Source organism: Ursus maritimus, unplaced genomic scaffold (assembly GCF_017311325.1).
Source record: "Ursus maritimus isolate PB19 unplaced genomic scaffold, ASM1731132v1 scaffold_31, whole genome shotgun sequence".
Classification (NCBI taxonomy): domain Eukaryota; kingdom Metazoa; phylum Chordata; class Mammalia; order Carnivora; family Ursidae; genus Ursus; species Ursus maritimus.
In genome coordinates, this window is record NW_024425675.1 from 16,490,040 (window position 1) to 16,515,298 (window position 25,259).

Consider the following 25,259-nt stretch of genomic DNA (forward strand, 5'->3'; position numbering starts at 1 on the left):
AGCGCAGAGCCGGACACTGGGCTTGATCTCACCACCCTGAGGGCACGACCTGAGCCGAAACCAAGAGTTGGATGCTTAACCAACTGGGCCACTCAAGCGCCCCTGAATCAACTCTTTCAAATGAAGTCTAGACCGTGTTTACTTTTTTTTCCATGCTTTTAAACTAAAACCTAAAACAAATATTTTCTTTACTCTGTACATGAAAATTGTGAGAATATTCCACAATTTGGGTACCTTTCATCATCCCTCAGAACACCTATTATACCAGTTAATGTGATATGACTGGGGAGACAGAAAAAACCAGCTTCTGGTAGCTGGGAACTGGCTTGGCACTTACAGCTATACCTTGGTGTTCTCCTCTTGAACATAAACAAATTCACTGAACACCAACATCAGACAAAGCAATTGTGAATATGGAGATCAAGACAAAAAAAGACCACTTCATAATCAAGTCTGGAATCCGACAAAAACACAAACATTCCCTTAACTGCAAAGGTGACCAAACATCCCACTGTTAACAGCCAATAGTGACTACTTTTATTAAAAATTAATTATAACCTTAGGCTTGCTTCATCCTGCTGCTTTTTAGATAAGACATATTAAAATACTCAATACCTAGCCCAGTTTAAAGGCTGTCTCATACAGTGTTAAATAAATTTAAATGTTTTAACTTCCATTCGGATCACCCCAGAGTTTCTCAGCCTTAGATATATAAGGTGGACAATTGGGAACATTTGCCCTAATAGTTTCTTTCTTTTCCCTCCTAGGTTTGTGTTCGGAATTTCTTCTGTTGTGTCCATCAAGATGGCAAGGTCTCTTGAATCAGGTAAGATCTTCAGCAGGCCTCTTCTTTGAAGAAGGCTTTCTTGAACATCCTTCTCTGAGGTTGGCTTAGGCATTTCTGTCTTTCCATACACCCCTAGGACCCACTTGTGCCCTCCTGGCACTTAACACACTCATTCTTAGTTTAATAGGCATGTTCCTTTCCCCTCCGTCCCCCCAGGCTTGGGAAAGTTTTGGAGGCAGGAACCCTGTCTTTTCTCCCACTGCTTTAGAGCAGATCATCAATACATGCTTATTGAATGAGGGGCAAGATATTTCAACTATGTGACTGACTTCTTCATATCCCTCATTCTGCCTTTTATCCAGTAGATGTCATTGGACTAAAGAGAAGCACTGTTTACCTGTGTAATTCCATTTCTAGGGCTCTGCACATTTCTCCAAACTTTAAGTATGTTTTAAAAAATCCATGTCTTCTCATGCTCTCCGCCAAGCCTTATGTGCTCAGCTGGGACGAAGATTGGAGATAGGGAGACCAGCAGTAGACACGTATGTAAACTGTTAATACTGACAAATAGCAAAATACAAGCAATGCAGGCAAAACAAAAGAAAAATATTTGCATATTAACAGGAGGACAAAGAATATCGTTAAAAATGTTGGCTTTGACAAAGACCTTTTCAGTGGGTTTCTTTCCTTCAAAAAATAGGGCAAATTGGAAAATAAAACACATTCAATCTTAAGGGACACAAAGTTAAAAAGTAGAATAAAAAAGGGAGAAAATCTGGGAAGCGTGGAGAAGAATATTTTAGGGTTAACTTAGATATTTCTGAGAAACAAAAAAAAATTTTTTAATTTAATAGTGAGTACATTTTACTTCAAAATCCTGTGCCACATTTTAAATAGTAAGATGAAGTACAAATACAGCCAGATTTCACTAACTGGCCAGAGTCATCTAGTTACCTATTTTCCCTGACCGTGTGTGACTCTTGACATACTATTATAAGAGTTTCCAAGACTAGCAGCAGTATCACTGAGCAAAGGGGGGATAAGGGTAAAGATTTAAATTTGTCATCAAGATGGATCTTCATTTTAAAAATGAAGGAAGAATTAAAAAATCTGAATCAAGAATTGCCACACATGAGAATTAAGGTGGGAGAAAGACTGTTCCTATTTAAAAGATCTTTACCTTCTGTAAATGAGCATTTTATCAGACATAACGGGAACCTCACTAAAGTAACCTCAGGAATTAGCATTGCCCTTAAGAAAGATGCTCCACTGTGGGAAGCGTTGTTGAAAATTTGACTGACATATTCTCAACTATAAGAATCATTCCTAAAATGGCAATTAATACTACTAATAAACAGTGCAGAAAGCCAGCTCTTTATTTGTTTTATATGAATGACTTTAAACCATATTTGTTGAACAGTTCAGTGTAGCTGACAGTGAATGTTTAACAGGAATGCATAGCAGACCATGTTAAAAATGTGGCATTGTCCCAAAGTACAATATGACTAAGACATCCTACATTTAGCAGCACCTTTTTGTAACAGTAACTTAAAGGAGCAGTAGAGAAAGAGCATAGGAAAAACTGAAATGGGTTTGACAATAAAACACAGAACTATTAAGAACATTTCCATTTCCAGCATTTTCTAGATTGACTACAAAGATCATGATTCTACAACTGAGTAGGTTAAGGTTAAGCCTTTGCTGAGTGAAAAGACTAATTTTACATTCCACAAGTCAGTAAAATCTCCCATGGCCCGTGGGATTATGTCTTCATTTACAAATTTAGTACACACTGTTCACACACATGCCTGCTATACAGTGTTCGCGTACAGGTGCTCAGTGTCAAATCCTGCAGTATAGTTTTTTGAGGAATACTCTGATTTGGACTGGTATGTTTCACAGTAAAGTGAAAAATGAAGAATCCAGGTACAAAATTTTAAAACTGGAATCTGTTAGCATGACTCTTTGAAAGGGATTAGTGGTAGCAGCAAGTAAGATAAATACCAGTTATACCTCAAGAGTTTTAAATATCCCAAAGTCATTAGTTGGGATGAAAGTTTCAGAAATATTTTATACAAGTAACTTTAACTGGAATATGGTTTCCCAATGATATGAATATTTTACATCAAAAACGTATATATTATGACTGTTTTTATATTCAATAAATAAATTTGTCAACAGTACAGAGCTAATTAACAAAAATTAATTCTGAGGAAAATGTTCCTTATATTAGCTGATAAAACCCTTCAAATGTAACTCATTTTAAAAACTGAGTTTCTTGCAGGGGAAGGGAAATAAGGAGTTAAACGTGAAACAGTTTTACTTAGAAAGGTCCCTGAATATTTGGCAAGAACCTGGGATAATCAAAGAAGCAAAACAAAAATAGATGAACTTATTTAACAAAATAATAATTTCATCATGTACAGATCTGAAGTTAGGCAATTATAGCTAGGCATTTTCCAGGGACAAACTTCAGGTGCTAGGTACTTGCACACTAATACTGTCTTACCTGTCCAGTCGTAACTGGACAAAAGGTACACATAAGCGACACGGAGAAGGTTGTCTTAGCCTTAGCGTGACCACACTGTGAACTGCTTACAGCTGTATCACTGAGGCATGGAGAATAGTATCTTCTGGGTTCCCCTTCAGAGTAGATGTCTAATGGAGGAAGATTTTCTTAACGTTTTGTTCACTTCAAGTCAGTCACCTCATTTTGCCCTGATTACTTCTGAAGAGCAGAAACTTTGGTTATAAGAAGCACTTCTAGGTTTTGACGGACAGCGAAACTGTTGGAGCTGGTGGCGGGGAATGGAACGAAGGGGGAAACTGAAGGGAGAGAAACAACAGGAACGATAGGCAAGGTTAGAAAAGGAGGTGGGAGAAGTTAGAAAAATTTATTTTCCCACGAAATAATTCTACAAGCTGTGTAAACATTTCTTACTAAAACAAATACTCAAACACACAAAGATTGTACATTTCCAGTGAAACACTCACAGTTAAAAATTGCCTGTATTTTTACTCTCTAGGAGCAAAAACAAGGAGCCAGCAGATGAATGCCTTCCTAGTCACCTTTGGCAGCAAGCTTCCTCACATTCCCTGACTGCTCAATGGATTCTTAAAGCAACACATCGCACAATTAAATACAAAGCCAGGTGGGTAGAATTCTAGGTATCGGTCTCGAGTCTTCAGCACTCAGCTCCATCTCAGTCACTCTTACACACTCGTACACACAGACACACTTGCATACAGAGGTCCGGCTCGTATACTCCAGTGCAGTGACATAAGACACTAGCTACTAAGAATGTGTTTGTCACGATCAGTGTGAACTGCATGGATTAGAACAACCTTTGGAGTTTGGTTATATTTACCATAATTTATGGTCAAAATTATAAACTTACAAGGTTGGTAAAACATTCAGAAATCAAACCTTTTCAAGTCAGGCAATCACACGTATTTACAGTATGTACAGACTTTCTACTAGAATGGGGATAGGTGTCTAGACGATATTACAAATTTCCTGAAGGTGGGCATTTCTAGTCCCTGTAATTCATAAAGCAAATCTGCTGACTTGGCATTAAGACTCTAAAATAGTGTGATCAAACTGATATATATATATGTATATATATATTATATATAATTATAAGAAGGTGTTTGCAGAAATAACATTTACAAACTATACAGTACACAGTACTAGTACATAGAAAATAGATTCTAACTTTATGATCCCCTTTGTGTAAGGCAAGACTGAATCTGTCCCCAAATTTAGTCAGCCAGAGGTACAAGCAAGAAACAGTGGTCCATGGTTAAATGAATATGCAAATCAGGTGCCTATGCATTAAAAATCTCGAGAATCAAGAAATTCCACTTTTTATCTGGGCCAGTTCTGGCTTGCTGGATACATTAACTACATTTTTGAAAACATCAACTATGTTTCTTAAAATACTAATGCCACCTGGATGGCAACAGATTTTGTTCAAGTGGCAGCGATCCCAACAAACAGTTTTTGAAAAGTCCAGTATACAACCGGAGGACTGCAGCCATACCAGGCGAATTTATAGAGCACTTACAAAAGAAAAAAAAAGTATATTAATACTCTCTATCAATCATGCTATTGCTATTCAAGCAACAGCAATACAAAGGATACAAGACAGATCACGTATGACTGCAATGTAGACCCCCAAGACTGAGTCTGAAGGTGGTGGTATACAAGACTTAAAAAAAAAAGAAACACAAAAGGGCAAAAGTCACTGGCGGATGTAAACATCCCTGTTCCACTCCCCAGCCTCGTTCCGTTTTTTGGAGATGCCTTCTCCGTCCTTGTCACAATAGCGATCCTTGGATTTATGCCGGCTCCGTTGTTTGTTGCACTCGTTGTGGTCCTGCTCTCGGTCCAGGTCCCGGGAACGGTGCCGAGACTCCCTGTGCCTGTGCTCACTGCTCCCGTGGGGCTCATCTCGGTGGTTATGGTCACGGTGGGGGGCATAGTGGTCCACGTGTTCGTGGGAGTAATCTTCCTTCGGCTCCACGTAGGCAGAGTCTCGACTCTCCTGGGTTTCCGAGTCAAATGTCTCCTGCCTGGAGAGGCCTCGACTCGTCCCGCTGCGATGGCTGTGGTGCTGGGCGGAGGAGGAGGACCGGTGCTGGGACTTCTTGATGGGTTCGGGGCAGGCTGCTTCTTCAGCTTGGGAGGCAGACCGGGCAGGAGCGGAGCGTTCAGTCCTCTGATCCCCTTGAGAACCCTGGCGGGGAAGGGAGCAAACACAGGGTGTGTAAAGAACTAACATGTCATGAAAGCAAGGCTGACCTTTCAAGGGTTTATTCCCTTGGAAGTTTCTAAAATGAAATCTAATCTTGCTTAGTTACTTCTTTTGGATAACATCTGGTGGCATTTACAAGGTTTGTACTATAGTATATCAGACTTTTTTTTCCCCCCTTAATGAATAAATGAAGGGGGGAGGGCATCCTTTTATATGTATGTTCTTCTGGGGTTCAAGCCAGATACAGGTCCCTAAGAGGTCTCCACACACAAGTGTACATTTCACTACCTCTACTTGAATACTGGTGGGAACATTAAAAATGCTTATGATGTTGACTTTGGCTTACGGATGAAGGGGAAGAAATAAAATGTCAGATGCTTACATAGTACTTGGTATGAGGGAAGTCCTATCCTAAGACAGTCTTCTGTATTATTTCAATAATGCAGCAGCCCTATTGCCATTAGTCTTCCTGAGGCAAGGGGCAGGTAAGCAACTTCTCAAACCTTAGATGCCTAGTAAAAGGTAGAGCTGGAACTTGAACCCAGGCAGTCTGATTCCATGGTTGTGCTGCTGACAGTGTAGAAAAATGCTGTCCTTGTCTTACAGGACATGTAGTTAGGGAGTTTATAGTATGATTGTTTACACAGTTTTTCTTATGGGTACACAACTCATGACTCAATGTTTGTCTCAGTTTGGACAGAACTGCTCTTCTGGAACAGGCGCTGTGCTGGGTAATGGCTTGGATCCCAGCCAGGTGGCCGAAGGCAGCCTAGTTTCTAGAGCTTAAGAGCGAGCGCCTCTTACCTGTGAATTAGAGGCTTGAGTGGGGCTACTGGGCAGAGTCGAAGTGGCTAAAGTGCGGCTAAGGAGAGGGTTGGGGAGACGGCTGCTGGGAGGGTGGGTGGCCTTCCAGTAGGCCTCCAGATAGTCGGCAAGGTGCTCGCAAGCATCCTCGAGCTGGTTCTCGTCCAGGATCACATCAAACAGCTCCTGCAGAGGCAAACATTTCCGATGACACACCTACACCAGCCCAGCACTGAGTGCGTTTCACCCACACTCAGAAAAAGGGACTCATGAGCTGCCCACTTTGTATTTGCTCCTGTGCTCCTGCTTTCTCCTTTTCAAACTGGCTGCATGTCCTGTTGAGTCAGATTGTGTCTGTCTACCCAGATCATTGCTGACAACCCTGGATGCTTAACCAAGAGCAATGAGCAGAAAATGAAAGGTGTAATGGTAATTGTTTAGGACATACTAGAAAAGAGAGGTAGAAAAAAGTATAATCTGAATAGTACAGGAAGAGGCCTGGTTTTGACACAGAGACTATGAAAAAAGTCTTGGAAATTACTGAGGCAAGATGAGGACATGAAATTTGGCAGAAAAAAAGCTGAAACCACTAATGATGTGACAGGGTCCAAACTTCAAAATATGCCAAGTGATAAAAAATATTGTAATTCTTACAGCTTCTGATATACCTACCTATGAAAACAAAAACTTAGCGGTTATCTACAGTCCCAGAGTGTGATATGTGGAGGAGGAATGTGTTCAGGTTTCAGAAGTGAGGTAACTGATGGTGTAGATTTTTTTCTTTTTTTACCATGGTCTCAAATCAATTTCTCAGTTATTAAGAACCAATAACTATTAGGAGCAAATAATAAATCCCAAACAGATCCATTTTATAAACCAAATTTTTGAAACCATCATTCTGTTTCATTTAGGATACTAATTAGGTATTAACAAAGCGAGGTCACCACTGAACGCCCTGGAACTTTTTGTAACCCGTGATCTAGACAAGTGCCCATGGGAAGAGGTAGTACAGGTCACTTCTTGGGAATGAAGACCATGGCTCAATGGGGAGAATTCTCTCCCCTGACACCCGTTTACCTGTCTGGTTTTTGTTTGTTTGCTTTCTAAATATAATGCCAGGTCTGATGTCTTCGGGCGGATTATACTGTACATACAGATGACTTACCGGGGGACACTGAGCCAGTTTATCAGCTGCTACCATCTGGACATTGAGGTGTTTAGCTTGAGATTTCCCTCGAGATTTTATTAACCTTTGTAAAACCTGTGAAAGATAAGATTTAACAGAAGAATATCTGCACTCAGGTGAGGAACAAGGTTTGTTATTCATTCTAGGGCCTTTTTACATATAGCACAAATGGTTTATAATAGATTAAGCTATAAAATATATAAGATTATCTGCAAAATTAACATGTTAACATAAATCTCAGTTGCAAGCTTTAAAAAAGACTTTCAAAAAAGATAACTAGCATGGAGCTTATTCTGACTCTTACCTTTTTTTTTACCAAACTTGTCTCATGACTCCTTTATGTTTAAAAAAATTGAGAGCCAGAGCTTTTGTTTATGTGAAGTACAATGTTTACCATAGTAGAAACTACAACTGAAAAAATTAAATATTCATTTAAAAAAGAATGACAAACCTGTTACATTTTATTTTTGTTAAAGAATCTGCATTTTTTACAAATTTCTCTAATATGCTTGGCTTCATAAACAAAGTCTCCTAGCTACATTTACATTTAAACTGCTACAGTGTCTTGTTTTGGTTGAAATAATGTGAAGAAATCCATCCTTCTACAGATAGGTAATTCAGAAGAGGAATATTTTAGTAGCCTTTTCAGGAACTGTAGATATATTGTTCTTTGATATTACACTAAACTCAACAAGTGGTAGTTTCTTAAAGACTAGTTGCCATGTGAAAGCTTAAACCCTATTAATGAACTTTTCTTACTGCTAAATTACATTGCATTGGTTTGTCTTGAAATTTGAATGGATCTTTTATTATGCATGCTTTGTAACGTCATTCATTGATCATCTGGAAAATAATGGTTCGTTGCCGCACTTCTTATGCAATATTAAAACAACATTTGCTGTTACCATTGATCTCATCAGAAAAGGCTATCTGAGAAGCTTTTAAGCTCTTAGGTGGACACAAATTTTCTGAAATTTTAATTTTTGTTTGAAAGCTTGAATTTTATCACTGGTGACAAATGAGACAATATCTGTCAAATAACCAAGTCTTAATAAACATGTCAGTTTTTCTTTCAAATAAAAATGGTATTCTGTGAAAAAAGAGGCTACTTGAGTTTATAACTTGAATAGTCACTGTGTGTCCTCAAGATGATAACTGGTAAAAATAAGTGCTTCAATTATTCAAGTTTCATTACACAGGATATTGAAAGGCTTGTATTTAAGAGTCAAAATTTAGTAACATTAATAAATGATACTACTTTGGACATGCTTCATTGAAACCAGATGGTAGTGGTGTTAACTGTGAGCACTGTCTGTTACCACAGTCTCGATTCATGGACACTAGCAGTTTTACCCACCATTGCTTTTGCACCCTCAGTGCAAATGTCAAAACAGTGAAAAAGGAGAATAACGTCTTAGTATTATTATGGAAATAATGTTGACCTCATGGACTGACTCTCTAGAAATCTCTCAGAACCTTCCCCCAGGAAACCATGGACCACACTTTGGGAATCGCTGTTCTAAGACATGAAACTAATAATCACACTTTGCTTACTTGAATCTTAAAGACTCTTGACTACTCTGTCTCTTCAAACTCTTTATGATGATAGAGATGTAGCTTGTTTTAATACATAAACAATTGTAATGAAGTTTGATTAGAGAGCAAACAGTAACAACCCTACTTACCTTAGGAGAGGAAATCTTTACATAGACTATAATAGGGGCCAAAGAAGTTTTACTGAGTTGAGCTGGATGATTAATAGTATCCGCATCAAGGACTACCAGTTGCAGTGTTCTTGCAAGTTCAAAAATCCTTTCGATTTCACTCTGAACTTCCGCTGTAAAAGGTTAAGCAGAGTTCAATTACTTAAAGTATTTTTAAACTAAATTGAAATAAAAATGGTACAGTGTTTCTTCAACAGGAAGGGAAGTAGGGCAGCCAATAGGTCAATGTTTACAGGCAATCGAGGTGATAAAAGGTATCCTTTGGGAAGAGCTATTTCTCCACAGAACCTTAGAATTGAGGGAATGCTCTCAACCAGCTATAAAATTTGCTTCCAGTATAACACTCTTTGTGCTATAAAACTTCACTCTGTGAAATCATTTCATAAAGATGTGTAAAATAGAAAATTTAAGACTATCTTTAACATGTGTGTTTCTGACCATGCTACCATTGCAACTATCACCCCGTTTCTTTTCACTGCATCAGCTTAATCTGTGTTTATACTGTCACCTATTGGTATGCTTTCTGGATATGATAATCTAGATATACTTATTAGCAAGCTGAAATCCAACATAAAATAGGAGGGACGTTAATAGTATCTGTAACAAACTTGTCCAAAACCACACTTCCCATAGTTTCTGCCAACAGGACGATGGTCCTGCAGTATTCATTTTTTAAAAGGGTAGTTATACATTAGAGGCAGCACTACAGAAATCCAAACTGTAAGAGTCATAGAAAACTTAACTAAAAATATGCTTGAACACCAAGAAAATTTCAGTCTATCCACTCCATGATCCCTCTAGAATCTAAAACAGGACTGTCCAATAGAATGTTCTGTGATGATGGAAACAGTCTGTATCAGTGCCGTCCAGTACGATAGCTGTGAGGCACAGCTGGGTCCAAGTACCTGAACTGTAGTTAGTGTGAGTGAGCAGCTCAATTTTTAAGCTGAAATAAAAGTTTTAAATAGCCAAAAGCTACTGTACTAGGCAGCACAGGTCTATAAAGGCCTAACACGTAGCTTGTGGCGTCCTCTACCATCATGAAGGGCAGACTCCATGAGACTCCTAGACCTAGAGAAGGACTTTTAATTCCTCTTATGCATTTAGACCCATGCAGAAAATTGCTGGAGATAATTTCAACTAGTATATTACTGCAGAAAAGACAAGTCACTAATCCTCTGCCTCACAATATGTTATGACTAGAGTCCTTTCAGTTACCGAGATGTCTTTAAAATCTGGGCTGGTAGCTTTAATATAATTATTTGGTTACATGCCGCTCATGACAGTCTTGCAGAAAGAAAAACCAAAAACAAGCTGATTAAGTTTCTGGATCTACCAGTTGAACAGACAAATACATAAACTATACCAGTATAATGCAGTTAGAAAACTTCAGACTATGGAAACCCTATGGATAAGTAACCCAGTCTCTTCAAGCAAGAAATCATAATGGGGGAAAAAAAAGACATATGGAAAACTACAGATTAAGAAATTTACAGACCTATGAACCAATCATTATGGACTTTGCATCCTGATTCAAAAAATATTAATTTATGTATACTTATAATACATAAACGAGTAAAATGATGTATATATAAAATTATATATGACAGTTGGGAAGTGATGCATGGCTGAAGAGACATCTAATGATACTAGAGATGTATTGTTAATATATGATAATGGCATTGCAGTTTAAATAGAGTCCCTAATCTTTAAAAATACATAGTGAAATATTTACAGATAAAATCATGGGATGTCTGGGATTTGCTTCAAAATAATCCAGAGACAGCTGGGGGAGAAGGGTGGGGGGTGCTGAAATGAAATAAGACTGGCCACGAATGTTGAAAGTGGGTGGTGAATAGCTGAGGTTATACTTTTTACTTCCCTATATATTTGAATTTCCTTTAAACACACTTCTAAAAATAAAAATAGTATATTCTGATTTTTTCATAATAGTGTTCTAAACATTACGAATATTATTTAGATAGTCTGTGTTGATCTTTAAATTTTTATTTCAATTATCGCCTTGTGTGGCTTTGTTCCCTACTAATGCCTTCATGGCCACTGACCCCCCAGCAATCAAGTTCCAATCTAAATATTATTGTAAGCATTATGAAATTAGATCAGCCCACAGCTAACATCCTACTTAATGGTGAGGCTGAAAGCTTTTTCTTGGAGATCAGAAACAAGACAAAGATACCCACTCTTGCCACTTCTATCCAACATATTATTGGAAGTCGTAGCCGGAGCAATTAGGCAAAAAACAAAAGGCGTCCAAATTGGAAAGGAAGAGGTAAAACTGCCACTATTTGCAGATGACATTATTGTAAACCCTAAAGACTCCACCCAAAACTGTTAGAATAAATAAATCCAGTAAAGTTGCAAGACAAAAAATCAGTATATAAACATACATTATTGTATTTCTACATACTAAAAATAAACTATCAGAATGAGTAAGAAAACAATCCCATTTACAACTGCACCAAAAAGAAGAACATACTGAGGATTAAATGTAACCAAGGGGGTAAAAGACCTTCACGCTGAAAACCCCAAGACAGTGATGAAAGTAACTGAAGCAAATACAAATAAATGGAGAGAGATTCCATGCTTATGGACTTGAATACTGTTAAAATTCCCCTACTACCCAAAGCAATCTAGATTCAGTGCAATCCCTGTCAAAATCCAAATGGCTTTTCCACGGAAACAGAACAATCCTAAAATTTGTGTGGAACTACAAAAGACCCTGACAAGCCAGCTTAAATCTTAAGAGAAAACAACAAAGCCGGAAGCATCATGCTTCCTGATTTCAAACTATATCAGGATACTGTAGTAAAACTGTGTGGTATTGGCATAAAAACACACACATAAATCAATGGAACAGAATAGAGAGCCCAGAAATAAACTGGTCAATTTAGGACCGGGGAGCCAAGAACTTACAGCGGGGAAAGTATAGTCTGTTGGGAAAACTAGACAGCTACGTGCAAAAGAATGAAATGGGACCACTATCTTACACCATATACAAAAATCAACTCAAAATGCGTTAAAGACTTACATGTCAGACCTGAAACCATAAAACTCCTAGAAGAAAACATAAGTGGTAAGCTACTTGACATCAATTTTGTTGATGGTTTTTTGGATTTGACACCAAAAGCAAACACAACTAAAGCCAAAATTAACAAATGAGAGTACCTTAAACTAAAAGCTTCTGCACAGCAAAAGAGACTATCAACGAAATGAAAAGGCAGCCTACCAAATAGGAGAAAATATTTGTGAATCATATGTCTGATGTTCAAAATACAGAACTCATCAAACTGAACAGAGAAAACCGTCTGATTTAAAAAATGGGCAGAAGGTCTAAATAGACATTTTCCCAAAGAAAACATACAGGTACCCAACAGACACATGAAGAGAGAGTCAACATCAATAATCATCAGAGAAATGCAAAGGCACAATGACCTATCACTTCATACTTGTTAGAAAAGCTAGTATCGAAAAGACAAGAAATGGAGAAAAAGGAATCATTGTGTACTGTTGGTGGGAATGCACACGGGTGCAGCCTTTGTAGAGGGCAGTATGGATTTTTCCTCAAAAAATTAAAAATAAAATTTTTATTTTTGTGATCAGTAATTCCACTACTGGGTATTTGCCCAAAGAAAACAAAAACACTAACTTGGAAAGATATATGCATCTCTGTGTTTCCTGCAGCATTATTTATGATAGCCGTAATATGGAAGCAACCCGAGTGTCCAATGACATGAATGGATAACAAAGATGTCATATATATATATATATATAGTGGACTATTACTCAGCCATAAAAAATGAGATCTTGCCATTTGCAACAACATGGATGGACCTAGAGGGTATAACACTAAGTAGAATAAGCAGGGAAACACAATTAACATGATTTCTTATGTGGAATTTAAGAAACAGAGGAGCAAAGAAAGAGACCCCCCCCTCCCCCAAAGACTTATAAATACACAGAACAAACTGGTGGTTGCAGGGTGGGGGGGCAGGAAAGTGTGAAACAGATAAAGGGGATTAAGAGTACTGAGAAACGTACAGAACTCCTGAGTCACTATACTGTACACCCGAAACCAGTATAACCCTGTATGTTATACGTCAATAAAAAAAGGGAGAGAGGTGAGAAATATATCTGTACTAGAGATTTTCCTTTGACAGAGTCCATCATGCTCAGAATTTCTTTCAAAAAACAAATGCCAAAGACTTCCTTGGCATTCTTTCCTGAAAGTGAAAAGTGGTCTTAAAGTCAGTTTGGTCCATCAGAGTCGTCCTACCCAGTGAAAGGATGCACACTCCGCATCTTGAAGATGGGCAGGCCTTACTCGTCTGTCCACATCCTACAGTCTCCTACCCACGGAGTTAAAATGGGCACCGGTAAAATGAATAACATTTTTGTCAGTGCTTTATATCTGGTAGCTAAAAGCAATACTCAGGAACAATCATGTTTTCTCCAAGACAAGAAAGAAGAGAAAGAAGTTTCTGTAGTTAGTGTAGAAGTTTCTGTAATTGAACAATACTTGTAAAAGCAGAGTGAGGAGATTACTTTCATTGTGTTATAGGATATCTAAGTGGCCAGTTAATAAAATTGTGATATTGTTCTAGTATCAGTTATTGAATGATAACTGCAGTACCATTTTCAGAATCACTAAGCACGAAACTCTAATTCTGACAAGTGCCTTATTTGTCCCCAAAAAGGAAATCTCTAAAGCCTTCTCTAAGCACCTTTTCCTTTCCCCAAGCCCAGTAAGTTCTGCCTCTGTGCTCCCGACTCCGTGGCACCAAACTGGCTTGGGGCAGAAATAGTCTTCATCACTTCATAGAGCTATGTGACCCTTGGGTAACATGCTTAACTTCTTAGAGCCTAAGTATTCTTTTCTGGAAAATGGAAATAAGAATTAAATGAACCAACACGCAACCATCTATTACAGTGTCTGGCCCGTGGTAAGTAATACATGTCAAGTACTGTTGACCCTGGAGCAACATGGGTTTGGACTGTGCTGGTCCCTCATACGCAGATCTTTTCCATAAGTACAGTACAGCACTGTCGCTGTATTTTCTCTAGCTCACTTTATTCTAAGAATACAGTACATAGTGTATCTAACATCCGAAATCTGCTAATCCACTGTTCATGTTATCAGTAAGGCTTAGGGTCAGCAGTAGGCTATTCATAGGTCAGTTTTTGGGGAGTTGAAAGTTATACCTGGATTTTCAGTGTGGAGGTTGGTGCCTCTAACCCCCGTCATTCAGGGGTCAACTGTATTGCTTTGTACCAACTTCTATTAACAATTATCCCACTGAATTTCAATGACAGGATCGAAAATGTTCCCAACAGGCAGTGAACCGACAGAACAATACATAATTGGTTCTATTCCTTCCCTCACCATACAGTGCCTGGTACATAGGTGGCACTCAAATTCTGTTGAAAGAATGAGTTAATTAAATAACGAACTTATCACCAAAATATATGTAGACAAAGTGAACTACCCCCTTTGGGTAGAGAGATTGCTAGAGCTGGGCCATCAGTTAAATGTTGTGGAACAAAGAGTGTGCTAATTTCTCGAGACAGCTACACCGGTAATAGGTCAAAAGGAGGAAAGAAATTAGATTCAACAGATCAACTAGTCCCATAAATTCCACGTTCATCTGCAAGGCTAATTTTATAGCCTTCTATCATCAGCCCTTCACTCTCCATTCTTCCCAAGAGAAGGCAGATGGTCAAGTAAATGCAATCAGCATCACTGCCAGATGGCACTGCCCAATGGAAAAAAAATCTGGACTGCTAGTCAAGACCCCCAGCGTCCAGTCCTCGTTTTATACCTTAGTATAAAGCTTAACTACACAGAGCTGTTCATTTCCTGTGGTTCTCAGATTTTTTTTTAAAGATTTTATTTTTTTATTTATTTGAGAGAACGCACACACACACAAACAAGGGAAGAGAGGGAGAAGCAGACTCCCCGCTTGCTCAGCCTGACATAGGCCTCGATCCTAGGACCCTGGGATCCTGACCTGAGCCGAAGGCAGCCGCTTACCTGACTGAGCCACCCAGGCGCCCCTGGTCCTCAGATTCTTTACTGTACAGTGATGGGCTTGAACAAGGTTGGTAGTCCTCACATTTTAGCATACGGCAGAATCACCCGGCGGGCTCGTTAAACTATAGGGCCCCACCTCTAGAGTTTCTGGTTCAGTAGGACAGGCGGGGGTCTAAGAACTGTCATTCCTGACTAATGTCGCATGATGCTGACGCTGCTGCTTTGGAGAACACACTTCAAGAACCACTGAACTGAATGCTCTCAGGTGTGTCATCCGGTTCTAAAGTCCATGGTGCTATGACGTAAGTGATGAACTTTGCATAGTTGAAACTTTTATTGAGATAATTATAAATTCACACGCAGTCGTAAGAAGAACACAGAGATCCCTTGTACCATTTACCCAGTTTTCCCCAATGGAAACATCCTGCAAAACTACCGTGCAATAGCACAACCAAAATATTGCTATGATCCACCAATCCCATTCGGATTTCTCCAGTTTTCCTGTACTCCCAGCATGTAGGTCTATTTAGCCGTTCAGAATTTTATCCTATGTGTTGGTTCATGTATGCAGCACTACCGTTAAGAGACGGAACAGTTCCAGCACAGAAGTGGCAAAATACATGATCCAAGCTAGCTCTTCGATTGGGTTAAAAATACTCACCAGGTTGGAAACACTGTTATCTATCCGCCCGTGTTGCTAATACACAAAGTAAAAGCCCTTCCTTACTCCCTGCTTGCCAGCAGCAGCAACGGTCGCCATGTGCACAGCTAAATCTACCTTTGCTTCCTTAACTCTCCTGTATTTGCTCAATATTTTCCCACCTTCAGCACACAGTTTTTACTCTCGTGGGGTACACACAGACATTACACTCACATACCTGTGTACAAATGTATGCAAAGATGTCCCATATTTCCCTAAATTGATTGGTCTCTGGGAACGTGGTTGGGGTAAAACCGAACCATACTTTTGAAGAAGTTGGGCAGTTTGAAGAAACCCCAAGGTGACTCCTCTTAGCAGAATATCATTATCTAAATATATTACTTTTAAAAGTTTGGACTTGGAATTGGCAAATAACTGGGTACCCACACCCATAACTATTTACATTCAAGTAATGTTTTTATTTCTAAGAGTGTAATGTTATTTACATTCCCTACGTTGTTTTTTTTTTTTAAAGATTTTACTTATTTATTCAACAGAGATAGAGACAGCCAGCGAGAGAGGGAACACAAGCAGGGGGAGTGGGAGAGGAAGAAGCAGGCTCCTAGCGGAGGAGTCTGATGCGGAGCTCGATCCCATAACGCCGGGATCACGCCCTGAGCCGAAGGCAGATGCTTAACCGCTGTGCCACCCAGGCGCCCCTACATTCCCTACGTTTGAATAGCTAATTTGGATAATCTTAAATTGTGATGCTTGACCAGTATTACAATGGAGACATAAGGTTAGAACTTTTATGAGTCTCACGAGTACAAATAAAGCCACGTATCTGTGCAGAGAAGTCCTGTTCCACCAAAAACAGCACAGAAGATGTCGTTAAAGCTTCAAATTTTTCAGGGTATTCTTTTCCTTCCTATCATACAGCGGTCCATCAGCATAACGAACTCCAAAGGCAACATACTATACTTTTGCTTATATAACAAAGGTTTTCTAAAGCAAAGTTTTACCTATCAAATTATATCTTTACTGGACCATTCATCCTTTTGTAAAAGAAACAAATGCTGAAATTGATCTCATCTATTAGATTTGAGGTAGATCTTCTGAAATTTCACCTCTACTAAATACAGAAGAATCTTAAGGTATAGCAAATACACATATACTCTCATACCTGGAGTGTTCAAGTACTGTTAGACCAAAAACATGTTTCCTATACAACAGAGTCCACAGAACACGCATAACTTGTTACTCAACACGTTGTACTGACACAGAAGGGGCATCACCTGACCACTGTCCTGTCTGTTGTCATGGCCTGTTTCCTAGTGCTGCCATAAAAAATAAAAATCTTCCGGGGCGCCTGGGTGGCGCAGTCGTTAAGCATCTGCCTTCGGCTCAGGGCGTGATCCCAACGTTCTGGGATCAAGTCCCACATCGGGCTCCTCCGCTGGGAGCCTGCTTCTTCCTCTCCCACTCCCCTGCTCTGTTCCCTCTCTCGCTGGCTGTCTCTCTGTCACATAAATAAATAAAATCTTTAAAAAAATAAATAAATAAATAAAATAAAATAAAATAAAAATCTTCCTCCTTACAGAGGAAACTATCCCTGTCTTTCCCTGGGAGCCGACTCCATATTTGCTAGTTCAGTGTTCACGGAGACTTTAGAGAATGTAAGTGAATACTGAGAACTGACTGCATCTTAGCCCTGTCCTCTGTGCCAAGTTCCAGGGCTGTCCGTACAAGTGATTGCCTGCGGGGTATCTCGATGCGCCGTTAACACTGCAGATTCACCGCGTGCACAAATGTGACTGCCATCTTCCTTCTCCCCCTACCCTGCCCACTCCCTCCAGCTCCTCATCCTGAACCCCTTTTCCCCAGAATAACACCATCAGTGTCCCAGTCCCTGAAAGCAAAACCTGAGAGAGCATGCTGGAGTTGGCTGCTTCACGTTCCACAGATTGCCAATACCTGACTCTCTCATCTCTGGCTTCCTTTCATCCTCCTCATTCCCTGTGCCACTGTCTTGTTTCAGTCCTCTCTTAACCTCTACCTTCAATGATGGCAACAGCCTATGAAATGACCTCCCTGCCCAATTCTTGCCCCATCTCCACCCCACGGCTATAGGGTTTCTCCTACAGGCACCAGTTTTATTCATTTCTGCACAGAGTACAATATTTCTCCCTGAATCTGCTTCAACACAGTCCGAATTTTTCCCTGACTTGTTGGCTCTTGCCCCTTTCCATTCTCTTCTCCACAATGCTGTCAGCGATCCTCCTAAAACACAAGTCCTGTCGTGTCATATTCCTGCTTTCCTCCACTTTTCCACCACATCCACAATAAAAGCCCAATGAAGCCCTACGTGATCAGGCACAGTCTCTCTCCCCTCCTGGTCATTCCACATCGGTTACACTGGCTTCCCCGCTAGCCCTTAAACATATCACGCACATTCCTGCCACAGGGCCCTTGCACCTTCAGTTCCCTCTGCCCAAAACAGTCTTTTCACAGGTAGCTGTAAGGCTGAAGAATTCATAACAAATCATTCCGCTAAAATGTCCTGTCCTCAAAGGCTCCCATCTTCTCCATGTAAAATCACACTCTTCTCAGTTTACTCTCTACCCCTTGGCCCGCTTTTTCTTCCCAGACTCCTCATCCACTGACGCCTACATCTATTAGCTTTTGTCCATGTGTTCCCTATGAAACAAAAACTAGGAGAGACAGGACTTTTGTGTCCATGTCCCCAGCACTTAGACAATGCCTAGCATATGGTTGGTACTCAAGTATTTGTTAAGTGGATGAATAAATGCCTAAAATCTATACATGGTTCTATAATGCCTTAAGGATAAGCCCCAAATTCCTTAGCCTCTCTCCTCTGTTTCTTTGGTGTCATCTCCCTTTACCCTCTGTTTCAGACCATACACTCACAGCTAAGGTAAAGAACCTGTTTTTTCCAGAAGCCTCTTGTTACTCAGTTTTAAGTCGCCAACACCCTCTTCACCTCTTTTCCCTTTTGTCTGGCCTAAACCCTATTGTGCTTCAAGACTCAGCTCAGGCTTAGCTCCTTGGAAGAGTCTTTCTCGGTGGCCTACACCCTCCTGCAGCGCTAGGTCTCTGGCAACCAGTTCAGTGCACGCCCACTGAGCTCACCACCTTCTATTTCAATGGGTTGTTAACTCCTCGGTCTTAGGCTACACCCAGCTGCTCGTGGGCAGTGCCTTCATCTCATTCATCTTTTTATTCCCGGGCTTCAGCAGGACACCAGTGTCTCGTAGAGGCTCAATAAAGTATATGAAGTGGAACAGTCATTTAAAAATAATATAGAGCTGGTAGTTACAAAAAGCCTTGGCCGTCTAAACAAATTAATATGCTACCGATGTAACTTACGAGTCTAAACAATCGACACTGTTGATGAGGTGAATCAATGAAATGAACATTTTGTAACAGTTTCTGTGAACCCATATAGAAGGGTCACAGATGATAAGAATAAGAAAAGAAATTATCAGCAAAATGAAGTGTAGTCAGTGAGGCTTTGCTGGGTGAGGGAAAAAACTGAGTTTTATAAGGTATTCTACACATTACTAACAGATTAAAGTTTAATTTTAAAAGTTTCTCTATGATTTATATAATATGCTCCAGAGTAAACGAAAAACTTTTATGTTAAAGACCAGTCTTCCAAAGGACTTATCTATTTAACATACAAATGGGAAAAAAAAATGAACTAAGATCAAAGATCTCAAACAACTCTCAAAAAAATTATAACAGAAACCTAACAACCCAGTAAGTTACTCTGTAACCTAAAACTCCAAGCACATGCCCCCGAGAAGGAAGAGCTGCCAAAGGGTGTCATTTGAACCAATCAATACATGTTAATAACCAGTATCCAAACACGACCCTGTAAACATGGTAACTAAAGCCTCTATATTGTTTTGACAAATAAAACAGAAATGTTGGTATCAATTAAAAATGACCAGGAATTGACTTCATTTTTTTATCTCAACACCCCCCGCCCCTTACCCACACTATCCTGAGTATGACATAATCACTGGATACAATTCTGTTCCTGAGGGTCTTTGGATAATAGCCATCCTTGATGGACAACATGCGGTGTTTAATCCTTACAATAATTCTACAGGGAAGTTACTATTATGGCTCTCTTTTGTTGTTGCTTAGATGAGGAAACGAGGCACTACAGAGGTCAGTGAGCTTGCTCCTGGTAACACCGATGCAAAGCCAGGAGTTTTTAGAGTCTGTACACAGCAAAGCTCGCACTAATGAGAAGAAAATAACAACAACAAAACACCACAACCAGAACATTAATGCTGACAGCCAGTGGCATATTTCACTTGAAACTATCATAACAAATCTTTCCATAGCATGAAATTACAAAGACAGGAGCACCAGCCCCTGGCAGCCTGGGTCCATTTCTTCTCTGCTCCGTGACACATGGAATTACCATCTAGTGAGGATCTCAGGGGCAGCCTCGGGAGAGAAAGGCTTAAATAGCCTACGCCCAGGTCTACTGCACAGACTTACCTAAGCTCGACCGCGTGTTGGATCTTTCTATGATTGCATGCTTGCTGGGATTGTTTAACACTGAGCGCTTGGCGAGCGAGATGTCAGCCGTGACCCTCGTGATGGATATCCTGTTGGGGAAAAAGTAACAGAAGACCCTGAGGTTATTAGTTGAATACAAGGGGCCAGAAGTACATTCCTCAAACTCACCTAAGTTTGAAATAAATAGTGAACAGTATTTTCAAATGAAAAATATTAGGACACTGAAATCATTCATTTTTGCTTATCCCGCACCTCCTTACTTGGCATATATCGTTTGCTTACCAAGCACTAAGCATTGTAGCTGGATTATCTCAGTAAATTATCCCCAAAACTCTGGCAGAGAGGCTTCTTATAATCCTACTTTTGCTGATGAAGAAAAGGAGCCCAAGTAGGTTATTTATCCAAGGCTATAGATGTCTAAAAGGTGGAGCTGGGGCTTGAACCCAGACGCCCGAAAACCTGTATTCTTAGCCCCTGCACTGGAAGTGTGGTGCTGTGACAGGCACAAAGAATGAGTAAGAACAAGACAAACATGGTCTTCCCTCAGAGAGAGAAGAGTCTAGTGGAAGAGGGGCAATAAATAAAATTAACTGGTAAGATAACAAGCTCAAGACGGCTGTTGTGGAGAAGACAGGGTGTTGTGTCAGGTAGTAAGGAGTCAGGGGGGTCATTTTAGGTACGGCAGACATGAGAGCACCACAATTTGGAAGCTGGAAACCGTAAAATGACTTAGACCAGAGATAGCCAAATATCCAAGTAACAGGAAAAGCTGTGGGGTAAAACAGGCCTCACAATACCTTTGAAGACGGCAAAAGGGAGACCAAAAACAGGTTCGGCGAAAAGTGTTTCAGAGTTAGAGCCCTCCACCTCCCCTCTACTATATGAAGTTGGCAGGCGATGCTCCTTTCCAGGCTGATAGAAGATTGCGGGTTTATTCTCGACCATAACATGCAGGGCCTAGGACCAGGGGACCCTCGGCAGAGTGAGGACAGGGACACGAGACGGAAAAGAAAGGATTCTAAATGGTGAGCCCCCAGCCTCTTCCCCGTCTTAGAATTTTGACAGCCAGGCTTACGTCCTCCAGGGATCAGAATGGAAGCCCCTACCCTGGGACACCTGACTGCCAAAGGCAAAAAGACTCCAAAACAGTAACACCGGTGGTTTCCTAGGACGTGGTCCAGTGAGGCTGTCCTATAGGAAAGCACAAAGCTGACAAGCTCCACCTATAAGCGCAGCGTTTCCAAGCGGTTATGAGATGCCCCATTCTTAAATTAGAGCATCACCGTGTTCACTGAGCATCTCAGGAAAACCTCTGATGTGAGAGCCCAAAAATCAGAAGAGTCAACAAATCAATAATACGGCTCACTCCCGCACAACGTGGGGGTGAGAGGCACCGACGTCCTGTGTAGTCAAAAACCCACACAGAGCTTCTGGCTTATCTACAGTAGCTACTGCTGACTGGAAGCCCCGCCAATCACCTAAACAGCCTATTAACCCATATCCTGTATGTTACATATATTATGTACTGTATTCTTACAATAATACCGAAGTTTCTCGTAATTTTTCCAGTATTTCTAGGTGGTTCACCGGCAAGACTTTTCAAATGGTCACAGTCCTCCCCCAAATTTTCTATTTATTGAAAAAAATCCTTCTAGAAAAGGAGCCGCACAGTTCAAAGCCCTGTTCAAGGGTCAGCTGTGTTCAAAGTTGAAAGCTAAGACATTATTATATCCGTGAAACCGTAACAAATTTCTATTTAGAAACTCAGAATGAGTTTTTGGGAATTAAAAAGGACAGTAGAAAGAAAAATTCAAAAGAAGAGAGCTGGGATATAGAGTTAAGAAACTCTAAAGGGTAAAACAAAAAGAGAGAAAGCAGAAGGAAAAGTATACTTCCAAATAACAAGAACTCCAAAAACAAAGAGAGTAAAGAAAAAACAAACAAACAAAAAAAACAAATAAACAAAAAAAGTCCAGAATTAAGAGTCTTTGATTTTCTGAATCGACAAAGTCCGGCACAGAGGTCAAGAGTTTTTGCCAGGACGTAGTCTTACAAATTTCATGACACAGGAGACAAAACAAAAAGACAGGTCCCACGCCGAGGGTCAGAAATGGAAGTGTTCTGTACTTCTCAACACTGGAAGCCAGAAGAGAATGGGGCAGAAAGTTTCCAAAATCCTAAGGGGGAAGTTATTTCAGTCAGAACTTACAGCCATTTTAACGCTCAATGCAGTGGGAGGGTTGATGAAAGACACTTTTAGACATTCAGGGCCTCAAATAGTTACGTACTTTTCTAAGGGAAACTATGGAGGATGCCGTGAACGGAAATGATGGTAAAATCCTAGATCAACGGGTCTATGGAAAGGGGATCGGACCCCAGAGGAAGGCGAAAGGAATCCCCAGAATCATGGTGCAGTATGTCCCAGAATGACAAATGTGCACCCATCAAAGAGAGAAACCATCCAGACCGGGGGTGGCCGGAACACTCCCCAAGGTTCCAGAAGACAAAGGTGAGTGACGACAGGACGCGTGTCAGTATACCGTGAGGAGGTTCAGACAGCTGGGCAGTTCAGGGCTGAATTCGTGCCAAACACACAGGAAGTTAAACAAGCGGAAAAAGTCAGATGACCTCATGGAAGACACAGAAGACCAAGCCATGACGGTGGATAGCATGGCTCCCTTGAATATTAACCACAGAGTCATAGTACATACTAAGAAATGGAGCGGCTGAAATTAGGATGTAACTGTTGGGAGACTGAGGGCTGAGATGGGTGCGGGATGGGAGAGACAGGAAGAGTATGCATGAGAGCTAACTATTCTGCAAGGTGGGAAGTCAACAGGTAAGGCCTAACACCGAAAACTCATGTCGCGAATCAAGATGTGCGTTAGAGGCAAGGAGTAAATAACCAAAGATACAGCTCAAACAGTTCAGAGCGCTTGCCGTCTGAAGAGCAGGGCATTTGGTAACGTGTGAGAAGGGACCCTGGCTTTTGCAAAGAAATCTGTTTATATTCCTTAGAATTCATTCTTTCTGGGGTAGAGTTCCATGAATTCGGACCAATTCATAGAATTCTCTATCTGTAACCACAGTCATGGTAGAAAATAGTTGCATTCTCTCCCCCCTCCCCCCCGAATGCCCTTGGGCTGCCCCCTTTGTTGTCAGTCCTCCCCTCTTCCCTACCCCTGGCACCCACAGAGCTGCTTTTTGTCCCTTAAGCTTTCCCTTTTCCAGAATATTACTGCAGCCTTTTGAATGGAGCTGCTGTCACTTTTCATAATGGATTTGAGATTCATCCATATTGTTGTACAAACGTTTCCATGTCTTCTGATTGCTAGTGGGGCTGCTGCTTTTAAAAAATAAACATATGATTTTTGAGCTTTTTGTACTTGGATGAAAATTTTATTTAACACGTTAAAAGCAATAACCAGAAAAGAGACACTAAAACATCCATTTAAGTACAGTTTCATTATTATTTCAAAATGCACTGACAAGTGAAATCAGGCTTATAGGTGAAACGCCCAATGCTTGGTAATTAAGATGTTTTTCTTTAGGGGCGCCTGGGGGGCTCGGTTGGTTAAGCATCTGACTCTTGGTTTCTGCTCAGGTTGACATCTCAGAGTCCTGAGATCAAGCCCCATGTGGGGCCCCATGATCTGCACGGAGACCGCTTGGGTCTCTCTCCTTCCCTCTCCCTCTGCCCCCCGCACCCCCAAAATAAATAAATAAATATTTTTAAAAAATGTTTGTATTTATTTGGGGGTGGGCTTAGTCGCTAGGGTGGTACAGTCTGGTGGTACCACCAGCTTTAAAGGAGGTAACAGTATTGCCCTCACGTGGAACATCCGTACGACCACAGAGGGAGTCATTCATTCCACACAGATTTCTCGAGTGCCTACTAGGTGCCAGTCACTGGGGGTATTATTACAGAACTCAGATTCTTGTGGGAGAGAGGGAGAGTGGAAGGAAGCAGATAGATAGATATCTGAGGTCAGGTCGTAATAAACACCATTAAAAAATAATGCAGCGTACTGAGGACCCAGAGGGAGTGCGGTGGAGGGTACATGTCTGGTGTTCAGGGAAGACCTTGCAGAAAAGTTGACCTTTGGTCAGAGGCGTGAAGGAAGTGAGGGAATGAGCCATACGGGCAGTGCTAGAGGGTGTTCCAGGCAGAGCTCACTAGAAGAGTGAGCGTCTCAGGTGCTGGGCGTTACACTGGTACAGCTAGTGGGGCCCACGTACTGCTGATGCCCCTTGGCTCTTGCTGGGAGGCAAGCTGCCCTGTGATGGGGACCATCCTGGGGAGACAATGGTGACCAGACAGACAAGACAGCAGCGTCACACAGTCAGCCCGTGGGGAACGGATTCAGCAGCAGGACAGGATTTTCTATAATAATACATCCTCCTCCCTCACACGCGTGGACCTTTCTGCACATGGTACTGCTTAGCTGGGAATGCACTGCCCTGCTTCTGGGGTTAGCTCCGAAGGTTGTGTGAAGCTGGGTCACTACTCCAACTCCTACAGTTATGCTTTCCGAATGGTCACTACTTGGGGTTCCGCCAAAAAGGAGACCCTGAAAATCCTCAGGGTGAAACTCTGAGGACAATTCAGTTTAGAGCAGTGGTTCTTAACCCTCATGGTGTATCAAGATTGCCAGATAAGCTCTTACAGGGACAGGTGGTCCTACCTTCGAGATCTGGCTTCAGCTGCCCACAGGTGGAACACAAGCCCTTGTGGTTGGGTTGCTGTTTTATTTT

The 25,259-nt window shown here is 40.9% G+C and overlaps 1 protein-coding gene and 1 long non-coding RNA gene across 2 annotated transcripts in view; one reads left to right on the forward strand and one right to left on the reverse strand.

Annotated features, from left to right (window-relative positions):
* On the forward strand, positions 1–8,621 carry LOC103664215. Its single transcript, XR_568949.2, has 3 exons — positions 1–826; positions 3,814–3,939; positions 7,468–8,621. It is a non-coding gene; the product is annotated as an uncharacterized LOC103664215 (long non-coding RNA).
* CACNB2 (calcium voltage-gated channel auxiliary subunit beta 2) overlaps positions 4,914–25,259 on the reverse strand; it is a 25,392-nt gene continuing 5,046 nt past the window's right edge. Inside the window, exons 2-6 of the mRNA XM_008692055.2 lie at positions 20,484–20,593; positions 9,220–9,371; positions 7,514–7,609; positions 6,349–6,534; positions 4,914–5,526 (exon numbers count right to left, since the gene is read on the reverse strand). Of these exons, the coding sequence (XP_008690277.2) occupies positions 5,032–5,526; positions 6,349–6,534; positions 7,514–7,609; positions 9,220–9,371; positions 20,484–20,593 (1,039 nt within the window). The 3' untranslated portion in view covers positions 4,914–5,031. The remainder of the gene's footprint in view (positions 5,527–6,348; positions 6,535–7,513; positions 7,610–9,219; positions 9,372–20,483; positions 20,594–25,259) is intronic.